Below are 22,059 nucleotides of genomic sequence, written 5' to 3'. Positions count from 1 at the left end.
CAATTAACCTAAAACTATTTAAAAATGCAATAGATAGACTAAAATTGTATGCTAGAGACAATTTTCCTGTAAATTATAAAGGGTTTGGGTGTTTTGTTTGTTATTTTTGGATTGTGCTTTTTTGTTTGTTTGTTCGTTTGTTTGTTTGTTTTGATATTTCTGAAAGTGAAATCCTTTTTCTCTTTCAGAGAAGGAAAAAATTCTCTTCCAATTAGTTCAATTTATATGTCAAATGCTAGCCAACTAAAAGAGCCACATTAATTTTACCAATAATGTCCATTGACATTGTTTCTAAATGGAGTCTGATTACATTACAGATCATGCACTATAGAGGTTGCAGAAAATGCCACTTTAAATATTGCCCTTTATGAGGATAATTGTTGCTGGTAGGAATACTCAAGATTTCTGGTTACATATAGTTAAATAATTTCTGGAAAATGATACATATTTTCAAGAAATGAAAAATGTCTACTGACTGTGCAGCACCAAAGAGAACGAGGTCCATCTTAATTGCAGCTATGACTATTTGAAAAACATAAACCACTGCTTCAAGTATTTAAATTCCTAAAATCAATTATATCTTTAGCTGAGATTGAGAATAGGGAATATTTTGTGTTGTTTGGTTCTGTTTGACCTGCTTTTCAGACCATTGTACAAATGAATTAAAAATATATTAAACATTATTTAAAACAAATTAATCTATAGCTTACATTCCAAAGCATGATAATATATATCTTTAAAGTGGGAATATTTCTAATCCATTAAAACAAGTACATAAAATTCCTCTTTTTCTCAAAAGATATATTTTCTTATATAAGCAAACTTGACAGAATGTGTTCATTCTATTGAGAATCCAAAAAGCAGTTAGAAAGCAACCATTTGTAGCAGTCAAAATATGTAAAATAACATATCATGCATCCCATATATTACCATATATCATGATAATCTTTTCAGAAATAGCACTGTACGGTGAATATTATCATATTATAAATCACACAAAAAGATCAACCTAAAGCTAGCGGTATAATAAGTACTGAGGTGTGCTATAGCTGTCAGTCATAGGAATATCTGTTCAGCTGATTCCCTGCTGAACTGTATTATATTGTATTGTGTCGCAGTGTCAGCAGAAGAAATGGTAACTGGCTTTCTCTAAGAAACCCTCAGAAGAAGAAGGCTGGAACAGAGCATGGAGGGTATGTGGCATGTGATGTATGGTGCCGTATGGTGCCTTGCAAAGTTGTGTCTTACACACAACCTCTGAGGCAGCAAAGACAGCACTGCAGATGAGAATCAATGGGGCAAAACAGTGAAGAGTTAGGAATCACTGTAGTATATAGAAGTATCATATTATCTCCAAAAGTCACGTGTGTTGAATTAGTAGTGAAAAATTGCTTACCTCCTCATCCGGACAACCCCTTTACCTCAGTGTCAATGCTGATATTCGTGCATGATTTTTCTGGACAGTTCAGTACTGACAATATGCATATGTACCCTGTGCTTTTCAAAGAGCTAAATGTGGGGGCTGTAATGTATTTCTTTTTCATCGCATACAGCATTGTTTGATTCTTCTCTAACCTCCAGCCACAAGAAAAACACAGAAAGCTTTGTTTTATTTTGTTGTTGTTGTTTTGTTTTGTTTCCCAGTACACATGCAACATCTAAAGTGTTATTTTCCATTGCCATAGTTGACTTTTGTACACCACATGCATTCTGTGTGGTAGATTTCATTCATCATATCATGCATTTCACTACTATCCCTTTTATATTTATGAATAATGTGCATTATGTAGTTTATGATGTTTTTCCCAGCTCGATTGAGACCTATACCTTTCATTAGTCCATTCATTTTTGATAGTTCGTTTCAAAGAGCAGCACCACTATTTTTGTACAGGAGTGGAAACATATGAGGAAAATGTTGGATTGAAACACAGTGAGGAACAAGCATGTGTTTATTGCAAAGTTGCAGTGCAATGAGACTAAAATTCAGACAAATGAGCATCAGAATAGGTGAAATCACTGGGATTGTTTATGACGATCAAATTGTTTCAATTTCTGACTCTATACAGTGACACTACAATGCAGGTGTCATACTATGGGAAAATAGAACTACTGTAGAATGCTTTGTTATTGCTTTTTAAAGCAGTTCTACACCTAAATAGTATAAAATCTTTAAAAAAAAAAAAAAAATGAATAGAAACCTGTGTCAGAGAAAAAAATGCTCAAATGTATTCCTAAACTCTCCCAATCTTTTGAAGACTTACAGGTCAAAGCCTTACAACTGTAGTTTAAGAGTTTTAATATTCCAAGTGTTCCATGCATATTTCTAGGTTTCATAGTGAACAATGTCCATTCTAACAATGTTTGCTTAATTGTAATAAATGAAACCACATTCTTGCTTTGGAACAGTCTCAATTGTAATACAATTGTGTAATCTGTGTTTGAAGAAGTTAGGAAACAGTTCATCTCAATGAATTTGTGATAATTATATGGTGCCTGTAGAGCCCATGTCCCGTAATCTCTAGCCATTGCCTTGGTTTGTGCTTTTGCTGCCAGCAAAATGATTTCTAATTAGTATAAAATATACGTTTTTGACTAAATTGGCAGAGATCCAGGGAAAGAATTATTAAGTGGAGACCTTTAAGCATTTATAAATCCTCTAGGTTTTAACTGAATTCTGGGTCCATCCTCTAAGTTTCTTTGAATTAGGACTTTATTCAACTGTATTGTCATTTCTTGTAATTGATTAGCTTTTTATTATTATTTATTTATTTTCCCTTTATGCATTATGCTATTGATAAAACCAGGGACAGATAAAAACATTAATTTGTTTTTTGGAACCACATTTCGGAAAAATTGTTTCTATTTTTCTATTAAAAATATATTAAAAATATAAAATAAAATAAAATAAAATAAAATAAAATAAAATAAAATAAAATAAAATAAAATAAAATAAAATAAAATAAAATAAAATAAAATAAAAAATAAAATAAAATAAAATAAAATAAAATAAAAAAGAATTTTCAGCCAGCCCATTTGTAAAAACAGATGGAAGGATGCAATATTCATGTTGGACAGCCACTACAGGACACATCTTTTCTTTATTGCCTGAATCACTGCCTCTACTGCCATAGAATTTCTTCAGAATTTCTTGAGGTAATCTATGTAATGAAACCTGTTCACAAATTTTTACATTTACGGTCATAGTTCCCTTGAATTAGAACACAGAAAAATGTTAATTTGGTATTACCCTGCCATTATTTTGAGTATTATAATGGAGATTTTATTTAGAATGTATAGCAGGAGTTTTGATAGTTTTAAGAACTGATATGCATGCTTATAGCAGCCAGCCAAAGCTGTGGTGTTATTGCAGCATTAATTCAAAGTGGATCCCTGTGAGAGCTCAACTTAGGATATAAGCTGAGATGAGCTCTTAGCTATTCAACTGGATCCTAAGGGTAAGTGGCAAATTAAAAATTCATTATTCATTTTAATTGAGGATGATTATCAGTGTTTTAGGAGGCACACTTCAAAGTTCTTCAGTTCCCAGTGCAAAAGAAGGGAATGCTGAGAAAACCTAGGATTTCTCATGAGAAAAGACAGACAAATGAAAGAACTAAAGAGCCTGTAGAAAACAGACACTGCTGAATCCTGTGGATAATTTCCACTTAGCAGGCCAAATTCACAGCTGGTGAATATTGCGTGCAATGTTTGGAGTTACTAGACCTATAACCACCAGCACTGAACTTGACTCCAAGCTGGAGTTTTTCCTAGGCATTGCAGTTGAATATCTCCAGATATTACAAGGAAATGTCTGAAAAAGACAGGACTGACTCATCAGCTGATGAAAGACCACTGCAGGTCTGCACTAGGCTGATTTATATTATCTAGGTTGAGATGTTCAGTTTTCTGTATGTAGTTCAGATTTAAACAGCTCCTAACCCGTTGGTGCAATTCATGCTTGAGCTGTCACAACCTTTGGAGAGTACCTATTGTGAGGTGTCTACTGAAACCTAAAACAAGAAATGTAGGAAGAAAGGAAGAAAAGGAACGAAGATATCCTGGTTTCAGTTAGAACAGAGTTAATTTTCTTCCTAGTAGCTGGTAGAATGCTATGTTTAGGCTTAGGATGAGAAGAGTGCTGATAACACCCCGATGTTTTAATTGTTGCAGAGCAGTGCTTATACTAAGCCAAGGACATCTCAGCTTCTTGCTCTGTCCTGCCAACGGGCAGGCTGGGGATGCAGTAAGAGCTGGGAGAGGACAGACCAGGACAGCTGACCCAAACTAGCCAAAGGGGTATTCCATACCATCTGAAGTCATGCTAAACAATATATAGGGGTGGCTAGCAGGGGGAGGGGGCCGGACTGCTCGGGATTAGGCTGGGCATCGGTCAGTGGGTGGTGAGCAATTGCATTGTGCATCACTTGTTTGTACACATTAGTACTAGTAGTACTATTATCATCATTGTATTATTATTATTATTATTTTCCTGTCTTATTAAACTGTCTTTATCTCAACTCACGGGCTTCACTTTCCATTTCTCTCCCCCATCCCAGAGAGGAAGGGGGGAGGGTGAGCGAACGGCTTTGTGGTGTTTAGCTGCCGGCCGGGTTAAACCACGACAGAAGAAAAAGAAAGGAGGGAGGTAGGGAAAAGGAAGGAAGGAAGGAAGGAAGGAAGGAAGGAAGGAAGGAAGGAAGGAAGGAAGGAAGGAAGGAAGGAAGGAAGGAAGGAAGGAAGGAAGGAAGGAAGGAAGGAAGGAAGGAAGGAAGGAAGGAAGGAAGGAAGGAAGGAAGGAAGGAACTGTCAAGTATTTGTATCACCCAATACTTCTTTAACTTTCTCACACCCAGTACTTCTTTAACTCCTGTTCATCCTCAGCAAAGGCAGTCAGTGGTCTCAGAAATTTACATTCCCACAAACTTTTGCAAAAGAGATTACTCAGCTGTTGACAAAGACAGACCTTCTCAGGGAAGGAGAAAAGCCATGGTCAGGCCTGTGTCCACCCCAGAAGGTGTTGGCCTGCTGGCCAGTCAGCCTGTGTAGACAGGCACCATGTACACACTTGAGGCCTCTTACCCAGCTGAACACAGGAGGAAGGGCAAGTGATGCGTCCATAAGAAACCAGGATGGATTTACTGCACTAATGATGCTGCAGCTTATTGCACTAGGCCAGTCTTCCAGAATCAAACATTTTTCTTGTCCCTGTAGTTTTAGGTAGACCAGACCAAATTTAAAAGCTGTTTCTTTTGCTAGAGCAACATTGATCTCTCATGATCTTCTTCCTCCATATCTTGGCTATGTGCTATATTCCACATTTCACTGTTGAGATGCTGCTTTTCCCTAATAGCTTAATATAATTCTTTTAGTGTCAGTTAGATCCATCATTATGCTCTGGGACTGTTCCCATCAATATTTGCACATGACCTCTTTCAGGTATTGGCTTTAATAGGCTAATTTGCTTCCATCAAGCTGCCAACCCAGGAGCATGTTCTCTAGATTTTTATTCTGTCACCAGTCTCCTCTGCATATTGTACAGCCTTTGTTTTACTCACAGTACATGTATACATCTTTCTTTCATGTTTTTGTTGCTTCATCAGGTCACAAGCTTTGAGGCAATCTTGTCTGATCAGTCACATTTCACAGACCATAGAATTACATGCATATACAAAGTATTTCTTTCAAGAAATCCACAACTGTTTTTCTGAATTAGAACAAATCTTTTTTGACAGATAATCTTTCAGCTTCCTGATGTATGATTTTCATCTTCTTTTGAGCATCTTCTTCTGCATATTTTACTTTATTTTACAGTGCTGTATTGCAAAGTCCCAATTAATTCATTGTCCACCATCCTTTCTGTGTCTCACTGAGTGCTGCTGATTTCTCCTACACACTGGATTACAGCATTGTTCAAGTTATTTCTTCCTTGTCTTTCTTTCTTAAATTGATTCTTCTGATTTAAGTTTCATTTTCTGTTACTTTTTCCCCCATCTATCTTACCATAATCTTTGGCAAGGCTTTCAGGAACTAGCTTTGGCATCGGAGGCATGTAATAGAGGTATGACTTGCAGTAGGGCTGTTAAAAAGCACAGGCTGCTGTTGTCAAGATCTTGTCACATGAGGAGAATCTAAACAAAAGTTTTGATGTCTTCTCCATGGTGTGGGCCTGTCTCTCAGTAAATGCCTGTATCTACACATCCACCCACCCTCCTGCCTGCCCAGCACCTTTCAGTGCCCCATCAGCATTGCCGTAGGGGAACACCTCCACAGCTTACTCAGCCCTGCAGCTCACCCTGTCCTGGCCTCTTCCACAATTCTTCTGGAGCTGTCCCAAATTATTGCCTGCCCACTTGACTGTTTGGGGAAGAATACAGTTTTCCTATTTTTCTCATTAATCAACAGGTTTTAGAGAATGTTTGAAACATCTCAAGCATGTTTTCCCTCTTCTGCAGTGTTTTTATCAGGGCAGGGTTGGGATCTGGTGGACACATCTCTCTGGAGGTTTGAGCTGTATGCTAAAACTAAATTCTTGTCTCTCCAGTTATTTTGGAGAATTCTGTGAAAGCTGGACATGTTAATTCTCCTGTTCTGAGAAACCAGTCCTGCTGGCAGGCATTTCTATAATCCAGATGATGAATCTATAAAATCAGCTTTCTTTAAAGATCTTGTTAAGACACCACTTGTAATTTTATTATTATTATTATTATTATTTAATTTAGTTTAATATAGATGTTTACCACACAGACTGCTCTGGTGTGATTTGATATTAAATCTTTTGAAATTCAGAGTCATGATGAACCAAAAATGTCTATTTTTTTTTCAGAATGAAAAAGAATGAATGAGACTTAATGGCTAATATAGTGGGTATTTACAGAAAACTAGGCAGGCATATATGGGACAGAAATGAGATATAACTGATCATTCCAAGATATAGCTTGCCTGAATATTTCTGATTTTTCAAGACCTCATATTGGTTACAACTAATAACTATTTACTTGATAGACTATGTTGTTTCTAGCTTACAAGTCTGGAAGCAAATACTTCTTACTGGAGACTTTTTGTAATGAAACAGTATTTGCACAAAAATAGACAGTTTTCTATGAAAAAAAAAAAAAAGTCAGAATAACAATACTAAAAATTCTTCAAATTTATAACTAAAATAAATGGAAAATAAAATGGAAATGCTTCCAATATATGCTGGGAAATACATTTTCTGTGGTCCATGTTTCCCAGCCAGAGTCAGTCTGCCAGGATATGCTGTGGCTCTCAGATCCCTAAAGGGTGTCATTCAGTATCAAGTGATCATGTTGCATGAGAGGAGATAGAACCCTAATATAATAAACCCAGTATGCATACAAAAGGGGAATAATAAAACACCTAGTGTACATCTGTGTTTACATATTATGGCAATAAGCTTCAATAATCATGCAGTTTACAACTGTAGTTATTGTTAATGTTGATGGTATACTGTCATGCAGGCTTAGTGATTGCTTTTGGCTGAAGTTATTAATTTTCACTCAACACTTGCAGGTTTTCCTTGCAAAAGAAAATGCTTCAAACTTTGATTCTCAAATATAAAGAATCAACATCATCTCTTTCGCTTGTCTTGTCATAAAGCAAATGTTGCAAACCTGATGTAATCTATGTAAAACGGAGACTGAGAACATTTTAAAGGGGAATATAGTTCATATTGAGGTCACAAGAATTGTGCTGTCTTTCATAGTCCTTGCAACCCAACCAAAAAGGATTCTTAGTTATAGTTGTGTCTGTGCAGCTTCCTGGTGTGAGGGAACCCTTGGAAACTCTGCCTTAAGATGGCAGACAACAAAATGAAGTGAAAATGAAAATAATAAAATTGACTTAAGTCAAGACCTGTTGTGTGGAGAAACTGTGGTAGAAGCTTCTAGTCTGGAGAACAGGAGGGACATATCTGTTGACTATTCCCCCAGAAGGGTACCTCCAGGGGGCTGAGGCCATGGCCTCTGCATTAAGGCAACAGCTCTCTGTAGAAAGCTGCTTTCCTTCCTCACTGTTCCATTCTTTGAATGAACTCAGTTGCCAACAATACTCAAGAGCTGCTAGGTCTCCTCCCAGTAATGTGTCATGTTTTGGATTTCGCACAATACCCATGCCATATATCAGGACAGGTTTACATTAGATGTCATTACATTATTCCCAAGGATTTAAGGTCTTCTTTCTGCATGGGATTTGCAGAGATATGTGCTGATTTACATAAGTGAAAAGAACTCAGATCTGAAAATGGCATAGGGAAAAAAAAATAGGGGGGGGGGGGGGAAGGCTATGCTCTTTGAAATCCCTTTGAGAGTAATATTCTTTGCTCTGCCTGCATTGCATCTTCTGTTGCTGAACCCTCTGAGAAGCCAAGATAAGCTTATAATTCTTTTGTTTTTTTGAACCATGTCAGCAATGCACACCCCATGTATCTGCTATATCTGCATAAAGCACCTCCCAGAGACTCCAGCACTGAGTGTAAGCAAGCAGCCTCCTCTGCTGCTTACACAAAATACGCAGTCCCATCTTCCCCTGAGACCCAGCATACCCTTTCCTTCATGCACTCAGCCTTGCCTAGCCTGCAGCCCAAGAGTTTCAAATCTTTCTTGCACCTGGTTCCTCTTTGGATGTCAGGATTTGGAACTGCTGCTTGCTGCAATTGCCCTAGGCCTTCATACATCTAAATGTTTTTTTATTGTCAGCTCAACGTAAGTACATAAGGAAAAAATGTATAGAACTAAAACACAGGATGCCATCCCTACAAAACCTTGAAGGTTCATGAATTGCTACTCAGATCTTTGATCCTAAGTTAAATATGTAAATGGTAGGAAAAAGACTGGGGCTGGGAGTCTTTGCAGTGATATAGAACTGATGATTAAATACATTTCCAGGTCAGTGAAATGAAAGGATCTTATCTTCAGATTCACATCGGGCCAACAATCAGACCAGACTTATCTGATTCAAAATCTGGCTATGCAGTATTTATACTGCATATAAAGTATTTGATATTGCAAGTATTTTCTTTTGTCAAGAACATGAATAGTTCCAGCCTAGTGTAACAAATGCTGAGGCTAGGGGAGATGAGCTAGAAAGCACAAGAAACAGAAAGACCACTCAGTAGTTATAGAGAGCAAAATTCTTCACTTTTCAGATTGGGAATGTGTAATACAAGTTTAAACTATATTTATTTAATTGGTGTTTTAGATACAAGGTTTAAATGTTCTAACCATACTTCAGTTCCTTCTGGTTAAATACTTTCTGGAACATAAGATACAAAATTTATACCTTGAGCTAAACTGCTACAGTCATACTTACTGTAGTTTATGATTTTTCCAGAAAGCTGATTTTTTTTTTTAAACATACATTAAATTGAACAGTATGAGGAGTAAAAATCTGAAATATAGTGTTTATACAACATTTTTTTTTAATTATTGTTCAATTTATTCTGACATGTCCATTTATCTGTAAGGTTTTTACTACAAAATACAACATTGACTTACTACCATGGGGTAAGACTTGTATGCTTCCATGGAAGAATGATAGATTCCTGTACTTACTAATATACACTTTTAGTTATCTTTACACTAGTCAGTTCTTCCACCAGGAAACCTAGAGGCAGCATTATCTGTTAAATTATTATCTAAAGATTCAATAGAGAAAATACTCTCTTTTTGTACAAAAACTTGTAACTCTTTTGTGTTTTCTTCAGCACCCTTCCATTAACTCTCAGCTTATCAACTGTGACAGTAATATAGAAAAATCTCCTTTAATTCATACTCCTATAGTAGTGATTGCAGACAGCATATATATGTTTACAACCATTTTTCAGCTTTCCTTATTACTGGTGTTTTTAAATTCAGATAACATTTGTCCAAAGCAACAGTCTTATTTTGGGACTCCAAAACAACAGATCCACCCACTCTAAGAAAGTGTTGAGGATGTGGATGAGTAAATGATGACATTCCGAGTTCTTTTTATTTCCCATGTTTTCTGATAAGTGCAGGCTTTGAAATGACTATTTCAGATCAGGGTTGTTCTTTTTCTCCCACCTTTTACTTTGCTTAAATGGCATTTAGCTTAAACAATGTCTTCAGGATAAGGCACTGAGCTACATTAGCTATATAGGTCTCAAAGCTGCAAGATAAGAAATGATCGCGTTTCTAGAGCATGCTTTATCAAGACATTTCAACTTCCAGTGCTAATGAATTCATGTTGGATTTTATTTTTTTTGGGGGGTGGGAATATTTTTAATCCATTCAAGTGGCTTTCAAATGCTTCCTTGAGAAGTTTACTGTTAATTTTATGGGTTTCTCAGGTCAGCAATGAATGCTTCCCCCTCGCATCCTGCACTCCATGCTATGCAGTAATGTCTAAAGCTGTGATTTCAGAATAACTTTAATGTAACTTAATCATGTGCTGTTACAGTGTGAGAGCTATTCCCCAGCCTCTCTCCTCCTAAAACTCAGGCTGCTCATTGCAGCTTTCACACCTTGCTAGCAACAGTCTCCATGTTCATGTCCATTCTGCTAATTCACAAATCAATTCAGCTAAAACCTAACTGGAGAAAAATGAGACAATTTTCCTGTTTCTCTGATGTAAGTAATCCCCAAGTAATGCAAATGCCTATGTCAGGACTGAGTAGCCAGGTGTGGGCAGCTGTGCAGGCTTTGGGTAAACAGAAATGATCAGCAAACCAGAGTCTCCAAACATTTATTTGAACACATTAATAATAATAATAGTAATTGTCATCATTGTCATCATCATCATAACTTACAGAATGAAAGAATTAAAATAATTTCATAAGATCCATTGTTATTTCCATATATACATCCAAAAGCATTCTTAATTTATGAAGCATCCTTTGGTTTTGGATTGAATACTGAAATATTTCACAGAAGACGTCTTCAGAAATATTTTAAAAGAGAGTGAGATAAAAGTATCACTGGAAAGAAAAGACTTTTATTTTTATTTTTTGAAAATCTGCATTTTCCAAAAACCTTAATATTTTCAACATTTTGTTATTGCAATTCACTGTTCACCAGAGTGTTTCATATGAGCTACTTTTTATTCCCCTCAGATCGAATTGCACAGAATATCATTAAATCTCATTTGGAGACATGCCAATACACAATGGAGGAACTACACCAGCTAGCATGGCAGACCCACACATATGAAGAAATTAAAGTTTATCAGAGCAAGGTACAACCCTGTAATATGCTTTTTCTTCTGTTCCCTGTGAACTGAAATTGTTAATATAACAATGTTAATATAATTGTTATTGTAACATATTTGGCAAGGAAAGCTGATGAGTTTCATACAGGTGAAAATAGGCTTTTAAATATCTTTCAGGAGCCTGGTCACTAAAAGTAGAGTGACATTTCATAAATAGAAGGAGTAGCTTACTAGCAGGTTGGGATAATTTTTAAGTTAAAGCTCAGACATGGTCACAGAATCCAGATTTCTATCCAGTGTTTGTTACAACGTATTTAATCATTATGCAGAAATTCAGTTGATCATCATGTGATCAGGATTGGACCCTCTCTATTTTAAGAGTTTTCAGAAAATAAGACAACCTAACTTGTTTCCTTATCATTTTGATAGTTGTTAGAAGCACAGCCCTTTTTTATCTGAATAATAAATATTTTCACTGTGAGTAAAGTAAATATCTGTCACTTATAGATAACAAACAGTGATGAATTGAAAACACTCTTTAAAGTGAAGTTGTTCAAAAGTGGCTGGAAAAATGGTCTCATTACATGTTTGTTGGGATTTTTTTTCTGCCTTTGTGATTCTCAGATCATGTTCAGAATATTTCTTACTGGTACCTCTTCAGATATAGTCCAGTTAACAGGTCAAGCCATGCTCCTTGTGCCTCTTGTGCCTGTATCACTAAGAATGTTTCTGCAATGAGATATCAATTGGCAGATTAACTGATCATGCAAGAATCCAAAGAGACTCCTTCTTGTTCTAGGAAAGCCATGGGGCTAAGAAGAAGTAACAGGAATAAAAACACACTAACTTGCACAGTTATTGTATGCAACCCAAGAACATTGGTTTGCATTTGCACAACTTGCATGCACAAGGAAAGTAGTTTTCAAGGAGACAAAAATCTCAGGTAGTCAGTATTCAGATTGCAATGATACTATAATGATTTATTTTTTTAAGTTTCAAACTAGTAAAAATATTCTGTCAGATGACTGAATAGCACTGCACCACTTCCTCCCTTGGAATATCCTGGGTTATTTACATTGTTGGTGCCACTGACTGTCTCTCCTGCACAAAATTCAACACTAAAATCATTTTTTAATATTGGCCAATGCATTATCCCCCTCTGAAGAAGCAAAGAGAGATTTCAGACTACTTGGGCAACCAACTTGTGAAAACAACATTCTAATAAAAAGTGTTAGGCACCTTGAAAGGCAGAGATGCCACTAGCTCTGACTGGGGAGGCAGTCCTACGACTTTCTTGCAAGGCCACTTGAAGTCCTCTATGCACTGACGAAGCCCATTACTTATTGGTTTGCTTTTCCATGTGTGTTTTCCTGGAAGACCAGAGAAGCTCTGTGGCAACAGTGTGCCATTCAGATCACACATGCTATCCAGTACGTTGTGGAGTTTGCAAAGCGGATAACAGGCTTCATGGAGCTCTGTCAGAATGACCAAATTCTTCTCCTTAAGTCAGGTGGGTAAATACCAAAGGCTTGAGACTGGTTTTACTCCCAGTACGTTAGAAATGTACTCTGCTGTCTTGTTCTGTAGGTCATTTTAATTTTGATGGAACCTTACTTTTCAGTCTATTTCATTAGCTGCATTAACCCTTCTGTAGTTTTCCCCACTGATCATGTTACTGTCTTCTGATCCCCTTCCCTCTACAGTCAGTTGTGGTTATTAAATACACACACACACATTGTCATTGCAACAACTGCAGTCTCCAACCTGACATATAGTGGAAGGACCCTGTGAATTGAGCTGGTCGAGTCAGTCATCTGCCACCCCATAAAATCTCCACTTGTCATTAGTGAATGCCTCTGTGGTCATTTCTAATCTTTTTAATGAGACTACAGAGATACCCTCCAGCCAGTGCGCAGGAGAGTAAATCCCTGCTGGCGCCAGTTGGTTTGGAACTAAATGAGAGCGGATTATGGTGGCATGCTCTGGCCATGCTCTCTGTGCATGTCTGGGTGTGCATATGTGTACATAAGGGCAAGGTGGAAGGAAAGGGACAGGTCCCTTCCCTGAGATGGGACGTGGTAATTTCTGTTCTCCTTAAGAATCATGACAAGTTTTGTTCTGACTATACAACAACAGCGCTAAACTCAGAAGGACAAAATGGTGTGACAAAGTGAGGTGTGAGACAGCTTGTTAAAGCATAAGAAGTGCTTCCTTTTTCAACAGAAAGCTGTTCACTTCATCTGAAAGTCAATGTGGTTAGTGCTGTCTGTGGCCAGTGTGGGACTTGGCCAAGGTGGTGGGCAGAAGTGCAAAAGGGAAGGGAAGCAGAGCAGGTCCCTGGAAAAAGAGAGACATATAACAACATTTTTATTTTATTTTTTTAAGTTCACACTAACTTTGAAACGTTTCCAAATGACAGTGCGTCCCATGTCATTTCTTTCATTTGATGGACAAAACTAGCAACGCAATTGTACCTTAAGCAAAAGATATAGTTGCGCTTGACTATACAGTTAGACAACTCTGTTTAGCTTCAGCATGTATAAACACATCAGGTTTTATTTTCTGTTTTGCTGTTAATGCCAAGCAGAAGTTAGAAAATCTGGACCTTTTAATCTAAAACATGTTTGTAAAAGAATCCTCAAATTCAGAGTTTCTCTTACAGGAAACTTGGATTTAGTTAGAGGGTGCTTAAAATTATTATTCCATTCATTTTTCCAGGTCTAAATTCAGATTAAGCCTATGTTACCAATTTGCTGCAAGAAGAAAATAAGCCTAAAGAAAATATGGTGAGGCTGGCCCAAAAATTACTCATCTTCTATAATCAAATCAGACAGAACTATTGTTTCCCATATTCAGAGAGAGATCATCTAGGTGGCTCCAAAGATTTTCTGTGCCTGTTGATGTTTCTAATGATTGATATCTTCCTAAATATTTTCTTGAAATTTCCTGTATTCTGATGTTTTACAGTAATGTGTGGTACTTTTCTTCCTTCTTGTGTCCTATAGGCTGCTTGGAAGTTGTTTTGGTGAGAATGTGCCGTGCCTTCAACCCACTCAACAATACTGTTTTGTTTGAAGGAAAGTATGGAGGGATGCAAATGTTTAAAGCCTTGGGTATGTTGATCTTCTTTTCAACCAATTACATAGAGCTAAATAACAGCAGATTTTATCTTTCTGAAAATACTGACACACATTGAAAACCTTAGTAACGTTGAACCTCAAATATCCAAATCTCTACAGTCGAACTGAAAATGTTGCCAGCGGTAGTGGGTGTTTTTCTCTAAAGGAAAGGAGCACTATGAGGGTTTTATCAGACAGAGACATCAGACATACTCTTCCATCTAAAGCTTTGATAAAGCATGAGTTCATGGTGAAAGCTGCATGGTTTAACATCACAGGTCAGTTATGCTTGACATATCAAATCCCTCCCACTAATTGTGTCCTGCAGAAGGCCACTTTATTACACCAAGGAGGGGACTAAAATGATGAACCACAATAAAATATACAAAGGGACTTGTCTAAAATACTGTATTGCTGAAAACATTTAAGCTTACTTAGATTCATATGTGAAAGCAATTGCTTCATTTCTTGACATAATATTAAAGGCTACCTAAAACATTAATAGCTAAATGTGTGTCCTTTGTCAGTCAATGAGAGTGATACATTATTAGCAAATTTAAAATGACACAAACAGAATCACATTCAAGGAGAGTAATTTATATCAAAAATTTATATAAAAAAATTACTGTATAGGTATAATTTTTTCTTGCATATGAATAAATATAACACTTTCTTGCATGAATAAACATTTATGTGTGTGTTAATTGTACTGTTTTAAGTATTTTAGTCCTTATGATATTTTCACAAATTTTCAAAAATTTTTGTACTGTTAATTAATAAACAATATGAGTGAAAGTTATTTAGGACTGGTCATTCACCCCCATTAGTTTTTATGTCTGATTAGAAATAAAAATTCTTTCCATGCTGGGAATAGAAAACACCTTTTTAAAATCTCTGTAAGTTGTTCATTTAAGTCATACCCCTAATTCTTGATAATTTTTTGTGCTTCTTTGGGTGATTAAGTGATACCTGAAGTAGCTGATTTTCAGAGCAAGTAGAATTTTAATAGCTGATGAAAGGTAGTTGTTTTAGAAGTAGGGATATTTGTGCTTTTTTTTTAAAAAAAAAAAAAAAAAAAAAAAAAACATGAAAAGGAAAAATATAAGCTAATACATTTCTAACTTGATGTTGTCCTTTGTGGTCTGTAGGTTCTGATGATCTGGTGAATGAAGCATTTGACTTTGCAAAGAATTTATGTTCCTTACAGCTCACTGAGGAGGAGATTGCCTTGTTTTCATCTGCAGTTCTGATATCACCAGGTATTTATTTAATCCAAACACCAGAATGAATCTTCTTTTTTTGTTGTTGTTTAGTTTATTTGTTTGTTTGTTCATTCTGTATTTAACATCCTTGTCCACCTTTATTTCTACTTTTTTGAACAACCGTTTAAGGTGTATTAAATGTATCAAGTTGTGTATTACTCAATGGAAGAATACCTATATTAGTCAAATACAACTCCCAGTATTTTGGTTAGACTGCCAACAATTACACGTGTTGGAAATAGATCAAAAATGTGGTGGCCCTATCACAGAAATCCAGATAAGCAGACTATGTAACATACCATTTATATATATAATTTAGGAAGAAAGGAGGAAAGGAAGGGAGGAAGGGAGGAAGGGAGGAAGGGAGGAAGGGAGGAAGGAAGGAAGGAAGGAAGGAAGGAAGGAAGGAAGGAAGGAAGGAAGGAAGGAAGGAAGGAAGGAAGGAAGGAAGGAAGGAAGGAAGGAAGGAAGGAAGAGAAAGAAAGAAAGAAAGAAAGAAAGAAAGAAAGAAAGAAAGAAAGAAAGAAAGAAGGAAAGAAGGAAAGAAGGAAAGAAGGAAAGAAGGAAAGAAGGAAAGAAGGAAAGAAGGAAAGAAGGAAAGAAGGAAAGAAGGAAAGAAAGAAAGAAAGAAAGAAAGAAAGAAAGAAAGAAAGAAAGAAAGAAAGAAAGAAAGAAAGAAAGAAAGAAAGAAAGAAAGAAAGAAAGAAAAAGATAGAAAGGAAGAAAGGAAGAAAAGAAGAAAGGAAGAAAGGAAGAAAGAAAGAAAATGGGGGAGGGGGGAATCAATTGTTCTCTACCTGAACTTAATCCATAGGCAAAGATTTGCTATTTGAGTCAAAGACCATCTCATTAGACTGGAACTTGAGGGAGACATAGTTGCTGAGAATAATGGTAATAGACAAGGAGCAAGATTGTGCAGACAAGAAGTGCCAGCTGGCATTTCTCCAGCATACATACAGAGAAATATGGTACCCAAGATAAGGCATGGTCCTCTTAGGATTTTCAGTGAACTCAGATCTCACGACCCTGAGCAGGTCCCTAGTTATGACTGGGTTTTTCTATGGGGATAAGAACATGAGTAGTAAAAATCTGCATGAGTTCCTGTCTGAATTTATGTCCATGTGAGAAGTGATAATTCCAGGGGCAAAATATTTCTTTTCATATATTCACGTAACTCCACAAAGACAAACTCAGTTTAGTGTGGTATTTTAAACATTCCTCAGGTGTGGCAGACCTCCAGTTCCCACTAAGAGTAACCCCTTGAAAGGCCTTTTCAAAAAATTCCACCATTAATCATTTTTCCAGCCTGTTCCCTAAGGACTTCTTCTAGGTCACTTTGCCGTCTTGCACATCTGTGGTGGAAATCACATTAGGCAGAATTAGACTAGCACAGATGGTATCAACATGTTTGTTCTCATTAATGACACCTCCTGAAAGCACTCTACTCCTATTTTTCCTTTGAGCACTTCTTGCAGTCATCTGCTCGGAGGTGAAAGGTTTGAACTAGTGCCTGCTAGATGTGAGATCAGGATGTTTCAAAGATGACCCTCCAGAGAGCCCCCATTACCATGTGTTCCTCAGCCATGTCCTAGTTGTACATGGGTGTGAAAGCTGCCTGTGTGACACCTCCCAGATGTCCTGGCTTCCTCTGGGACAGGGGACACAGTGCCTTATTGGGTCCCTCTCCACCAGCCCTTTTCTCCCCAAAAAAGACCCAACCTATGAGAATAACAGAGATGTGCAACATTTGTTCCTGTTTAACATTAGTGACCTGTCAACTGACTGACTCAATTCAAAGCTGAAGACAACCTGGAAATTCTGTGGCAGTCTAGGCTGTACAGTTCCTCAGTAATATACTAACAGAGACAGCAGAAGATGATTTCAGGCTGACTTCATATTATAAAGCTAGGAAAAGTAGGATGGGGATGGCTGAATATTTGACCTTTTTAATATTTAGGGTGTTTCCTGAACAGACAGAAGCAATAAGATTATTTGGAAGCTGACTTCAAAGCACTTTGGATCAGATTGGGGTATCTCACATGGAGAAAGAAATTCAGTTACATAATTTCTAGATAAATTGAAAAGAAGTTATATTACTGTCTCCCAGGTAATCCTGGAAATGAGAACAATTTATAGCCTTATTTAACAAAATCTGGTCACAGAAATCTTCCAGCATCTTTGAGTATTGTACACCTTAGGTCTGGGAAAAAAAAAAAAAAAAAAAAAAAAAAAAAAAAAAACCACTATTTAAGCAATTAAAAGTTTCCTGTTGACTTTAATGGACTTTTGATCAAGTAATTTATGAAGCTATAGATAAGAATTCAATGGAAATCGAAATTCTGATAAAGGTTTGCAGATCTTCATACATCCCTTTACTTTGGAAAGCAACAAAATCTCATGCATTCTGTCAGCAGATCACTGACACTCATTTCTACTTCTAAAACATCTGCAGCTGTACTAAGTGTTTGAAAAAGCCAGCAACTCAGCACTGGCTTTGAGCCAGCGGTATTGCAGGCATGTGTTGTAAAATTTCTCCATTAATTCTAGTAAAGCATTTTAGTCAAAGTTGGGTGTCTTTTGAATAGCAGCTTCTGCTAAGTAACACAAATAAGTGGAGGTAATTCAAAGTTTTTTTCACCATAATCAAGTTTGAGGTTTGAAACTGGTTGTACTTGATGAAATACCTCAATAATCTGCAGTTTCTCATTTCATGTCCAAGTTGACATGCAATGTCTCCTATTCTTTTAACCAGAAAAAAAAAAAAAAAAAAAAAAGTAAAAGTGATGCTTGTTAAATATTTCTTGCTGTAGTCTGCAAGCATCTGTATCTTTAGTCACTGAACAAGAAATGACACAATGGGCTGAAGCATCATGTGCAAGTGTGAAGGCAATCTCTCTTCGTTAGAATGACTGCAAGTTTGAGCTGTGTAAATAATTCTCCTTTCAGCTGGGCTGCTAAGTTTGTGAATGGGGAGGCAAGAAAAATCAGTACACATTGAATTGACATTGAAAATTGCCATTTATTTTCTTTCAAATATAATAAGCAACAGAGAATGAATGAAGAGTGAAATAATCCATGTGTTCCACTTTCTTCACCATAAAGTGTTTTATCTTGCAAACATAAGTAAACAAATAAAGCACTGGTTCACCAGTAATTCAACCCACTAATTTATTGACACATCCACTTCCTTTGACAAGTGTTCATCTTCAAGTTTTTCTTATACAGATGCTGCCAAAACCCACAAGGAAAAGCCCTGAAAGAGTTGAAAAAGTGCTTCTCATATTCTGTATGGGTAGCCACTTATCTGTTGACTTTTTCCCACACTTTAAGAATATAATTAGAGGTATCTGGGGAACTTGCAAAAATTTGCACGTTTTTCAGTTGGTAGAAACTACATTTTGGGAGACAAACTTAATATCCATTGTAAAATTTTCACTTAGCTCTTGTCATTATTTTAAGAACTGTATTATATACAACATGCTCTGTGACAGATAAATGATGAAGCTTGTGGTCCAACAGTCTGTCTATTTTTAAGCTCATTCTTTTGGCAGAAAGATACATCTTCAAGGATTGCTCTCATAATTCTTTCTACTTCCAGTCTGCCACAATAGGCATTGATTTAACACTATTGAAAGGTATGTTTTTGCAACAGCATAAATTTTGGAGCTAAACTGTAAAGTCCAAATATTCCTATGTGTTTATTTGTGTAGATACTGTGTGTTCCCTTGGCCAATTCTGTTTCTATGGCCACTGGTGGTACAGAATCCATTGGCTTATCTCCCAGGATCATGATCCCTAACCTTTTCATTTTTTTTTTCTTTTTCTGATTATCTGCTAAGTATTTAGAGGCTTAGTTTTGTCTCTTTTCAGAACATTTGGTGAAGGTCACTTTTCATAGAGTATTCTCCACAGACAGTCAGACAAATGACAGAATCCTGCTTCTTCTGTGCTGAAATACTCTTCAGCTCCAGTCTCTTGATTTACATTCTTTCTGTGGATTATTTTAGTGACTGGGGGAGGTATGGAGAAGAGCTCTGAAAAGGAGAAGGATTTTCCTGCACCTGTACATTAAGATTCGTGCCTGTGACAAAACTTAATTTCTTATTTCCTCCTGGAAAGCTAAAATCTATAGATCCAAGAATCAGTCTGGATTGTGAAAGAGGGAGAAAAAAATTTGCAGCGTGGGAACTCAGAAGGTGCTGTAAATGGGTATCAGGAAGAGCTTCTTCACTGAAAGAGTTGTCACGCACTGCAACAGGCTCCCCAGAGACACAGTCATGGTACCAAGCCTGCCAGAGTTTAAGAAGTGTTTGGACTGTGCTCTTAGTCATGTGGTCTGAATTTTTGGGTAGACCTATGTGGTGCCAGGAGTTGGACTCAATGATCCTAGTGGGTCCCTTCTAACTCGGGTTATTCTATGATTCTATGATTCTATGAACACAGAGTATTAGTCATTTGGAGATTGTCTTGGGGTCTGCTACTTCACTTTGTGTATGGTTGTTTCCAGAAGCTATGACTTGACAGAATATAGATTTTCTTTTTAATCTCCTACACTTGGGATTTGAGATCAGTACAAGTCCAAATAACTGTAATTGTTATTCTGCCATATAATCTTTATTTTGTGTTGTTTAAAAAGAGAATATTTTTAAATAATGAGAAATTTGCACTTCAAGATTTTGCAAGAGCTCATAATTCTTTGCATTATTAAATAAATTCTTTTGAAGGAAGATTTTTTTATACAGAATATAATATTTGGTCTCATAAAGTTAGCCTAATAAATAACGAGATACATTTTGTTTTGTTTTTTTTTTTTGATAATTATATTATTTTCAAATATGTGACTGTTTTGATTAATATGCTTATTCTTTATGTACTAAGACACTAAGATGACATGACATCTTTTTTACCTAATCAATACGAAGTTAGAGCAGTGACTACCAGCAAAGTATAATAAAATGCTTGGATCTTATTTCATTTCTACTCCCATTTTTCCCTCTAACATGCTGGTTCACACAAACAAATGCAGAGCCAATATTGTGTTGCTGTATACTCAGAATGTGTTAATTAATCTCTCCAGTGATCCTTTAATGGATTAAGATACTTTGCTTCTGAAACCATGTTTTAATTATCATGCAGTCCTTCCTCATGAGAATTATGATTGCTGTGAATGCTTGCCAGCATGGGACACTGAGTTCATCCATGAGCATGTACCACATCTGTGCTTTTCTTGGCCTTATCTCTTCCCTTCCTTTTTCTTAGACAGAGCCTGGTTAATAGAGCCAAGGAAGGTCCAGAAGCTTCAGGAAAAAATATACTTTGCACTTCAGCATGTGATCCAGAAGAACCATCTTGATGATGAGACTTTGACAAAGGTAAATTGTTAAAACAAGGAGCCAAGCACTCCTCAGTCATGTGTCTCTTTTTGTAGCCACTTCTCCATTACTGCATTAATATACATTAAAATCATCACACTAAATGCTTTCATTGCTGTAATTCAACAGTAAGCATTGCTGTTGCACTCTTCTTCTTGGTGTTGTCTTTCCTCTTAGTTCATATTTTGTTCTATCCATTAATTACTTTATTTGGTATCCTAGAAAGAGTGGGACCACTTTAACAAAAATACCCCTAGAGAAGGTTCCTTGTTAAAGGAACTTTAACAAAACTTTTTGTTTTGGCACTTCTCTCAAGTTTCCAGGACAATTGCTTTTAGCCTTTAACGGTACTTGAACAGTGGTCTTATACAAGGTCTGGGTAGGTAGTTTTGATAGAGTTCAGGATATTGCATCCAGTTAACCAAAAAGATACTATATTAGTTCACTCTGGAAACTGTAATTTATACTAAATTTATTTCCTCCCTGTTCCTTTTCTTCTTATTTTAATGTCTCACAGTTAATAGCCAAGATACCAACCATTACTGCACTTTGCAACTTGCACGGAGAGAAACTACAGGTATTTAAACAGTCTCATCCAGATATAGTGAACACACTGTTTCCTCCCTTATATAAGGAGCTTTTCAATCCAGACTCAACCACTGGCTGCAAGTGAAGGGGATAATAAAATTTTCACGTAGTCATGGAATGCATCACTGTTAAGACAAAAAGAAATGTTTTCATAATGAACTTATTAAAAATGTCACTACTGCAACACTAGGAATGTTCTGCACTTAATAGAATTATTTTTCACCGCTACAGTTTGAAGAATGTAAATATGCAACTCTGAGTGGGGATGTCCTTTTTCTCTTTTCTTTGTTTACTTTTTTTTTCCTTTTTTTTTTTTTTTTTTTTTTTTTAACTGACTATGAGTATAAAATATAGTACACTGGGTGTTACCTTTTTTAAATTTTATTTTATTGGGATATGTTTTGGGAGACAACTGTTCATAGAATTTTATTGTAGATATAAATGAGAATAGAGCAGTACTTTGCAGTATTACTCTTGCTGTTTATTGTTCAAATATAATTTAAGAAAATTCCACTTATTAGACTTGCCTATTTC

The 22,059-nt window shown here is 36.4% G+C and overlaps 1 protein-coding gene across 1 annotated transcript in view; it reads left to right on the top strand.

The window, feature by feature from the left end:
• Window positions 1-21,784, top strand: part of RORB (RAR related orphan receptor B) — a 36,979-nt gene extending 15,195 nt beyond the window's left edge. Inside the window, exons 5-10 of the mRNA XM_032205647.1 lie at window positions 11,090-11,211; window positions 12,562-12,694; window positions 14,190-14,297; window positions 15,452-15,562; window positions 20,825-20,937; window positions 21,455-21,784. Coding sequence (XP_032061538.1) covers window positions 11,090-11,211; window positions 12,562-12,694; window positions 14,190-14,297; window positions 15,452-15,562; window positions 20,825-20,937; window positions 21,455-21,610 — 743 coding nt within the window. The 3' untranslated portion in view covers window positions 21,611-21,784. The remainder of the gene's footprint in view (window positions 1-11,089; window positions 11,212-12,561; window positions 12,695-14,189; window positions 14,298-15,451; window positions 15,563-20,824; window positions 20,938-21,454) is intronic.
• Window positions 21,785-22,059: the final 275 nt, after the last annotated feature.

This window comes from Aythya fuligula, chromosome Z, assembly GCF_009819795.1.
Source record: "Aythya fuligula isolate bAytFul2 chromosome Z, bAytFul2.pri, whole genome shotgun sequence".
Classification (NCBI taxonomy): domain Eukaryota; kingdom Metazoa; phylum Chordata; class Aves; order Anseriformes; family Anatidae; genus Aythya; species Aythya fuligula.
This window is presented reverse-complemented; position numbering and strand designations above follow the sequence as displayed.